Consider the following 1,636-nt stretch of genomic DNA (forward strand, 5'->3'; position numbering starts at 1 on the left):
AAAAAAAAAAAAAAAAAAAAAAAAAAGTGTGGACCCCTGAGCCAGGTGCCTCATGGCCTTAGTCAAGTTTAAACTCTGCATGCCTCAGTGTCTTCACCTTTAAAATGGGGATAATAATAGTGTCTACTTTAAAATTAGAGTTGTGAGGATAAATGAATTAATGTATGTAAAGTACTTACAAAAGTGCCTTTAACATAGTAGATGCCATGTGTGGCTTTTATTATTATCATTACTGATAGTCATATTACTAACACATTTTATATGATTTTACGGCTTTGATCAGTTTTAGTAATTTCTCCCCATTTTCAAGTTAACACTTACATAGTCTTCATTCTGTTCTTGGTTTGGTAGTCACTATCCTGGCCTTACTGTTGAGAGTTTAAGAGTTACAATCTATTAGAATAAAGACTTTACTGCTGCTAAGTGAAGAGGATCTACAGTTTCATAATCATGGCACTTAGAATGTTCTTTCAAGTTAAACTTAACTAAAATAGTAATTTTGATTTTTGTTAAAATATAGTGCTAGCAATCGTAACCTTTAAACTCAATAATTAGAGTAATCATTTTGCATTCATGAGTATTGCATGAAATGAGAACTAAGATATAGCAAATAGCTTAGGGTAATTTTCATGAGAAGCAGGTTCAATCTGGTATATATGTATATATTTTTAATTATGGAGAGCCCAAGTAGTGCTATTAATAGCATACAGCAATGTGTATTTAAAGGGGCATTATCTACTTTCTTTTTGCGTTTGGCCAATCAAAATGAACCATATTCTGGCTGTGGCTTTAGGAATTCTCTAATGAGGTGTTAATGGGTCTTAAGTATATGATNTTGTTGTGTTTACTTGCAGAGATTTTGCACAAAAACTGGCCAGTGCTCTAGCGCATAATCCCCACTCAGGACTCCACACGATTAACCTTGCTGGCAACCCACTGGAAGACAGAGGTATTGCAGCATTCACATTACCAGTGATGCCAGAATTGTAAGAGGATTAGAAAGTGTTAATTTAGCCTTGCCCGAAGAGTAGTATCAAGTTGTAATTAGGTTACAAATGCTGTTGATGCTCTTGCTGCCTTCTGGTTCTTTCTACCCTTTTGTGAAAATAGTCATGCTAACATTTTATTATCTGCTTTCTTTTCTTTTTTTTGAAGTGATATAAAGGAAAGGAGGATATTATTTTAAAAAAAATTTTTATCTATTGCTGTGTAACAAATTACAACATACTTGGCAGTTTAAAATGACACCCACTTATTGTCTCACAGTGTCCTTGGGTCAGGAGTCTGGGTACAGATTAGCCAGGTTCTCTACTCAGGGTCTCTCTCACAGGGCTGAAGTCAAGTTATCAACAGGAGCTGTGATCTCATCTGTGACTTGGAGTCCACCTCAAGTTCACCAGTTGTTGGTGCAATTAATTTCCTTAGGGCTGTAGGACTGAGGACCCCAATTTCTTACTGGCTGCTGTGGGGACCACTCCCAGCTCATAGAGGCTGTGTTCCTAGAAGGGTGCTTGTGATGTGGCCCCCTCCTCTCACAACATGGCAGTTTGCTTTGTGTTCTAGGCCAGCTGGAACACATCTCTCAGATGCTTTAGTTTCTTTTAAACAGCTCACTTGATTGGGTTGGGCCTACCCA

At 37.2% G+C, this 1,636-nt stretch overlaps 1 protein-coding gene across 1 annotated transcript in view; it reads left to right on the plus strand.

Moving 5' to 3' along the window:
• LOC103600048 (leucine-rich repeat-containing protein 16A) overlaps positions 1–1,636 on the plus strand; it is a 194,580-nt gene that overhangs the window by 174,031 nt on the left and 18,913 nt on the right. Inside the window, exon 11 of the mRNA XM_008584277.1 lies at positions 855–949. Within this exon, the coding sequence (XP_008582499.1) occupies positions 855–949 (95 nt within the window). The remainder of the gene's footprint in view (positions 1–854; positions 950–1,636) is intronic.

The sequence above is a fragment of the Galeopterus variegatus genome, unplaced genomic scaffold (assembly GCF_000696425.1).
Source record: "Galeopterus variegatus unplaced genomic scaffold, G_variegatus-3.0.2 Scaffold3202, whole genome shotgun sequence".
Classification (NCBI taxonomy): Eukaryota; Metazoa; Chordata; class Mammalia; order Dermoptera; family Cynocephalidae; genus Galeopterus; species Galeopterus variegatus.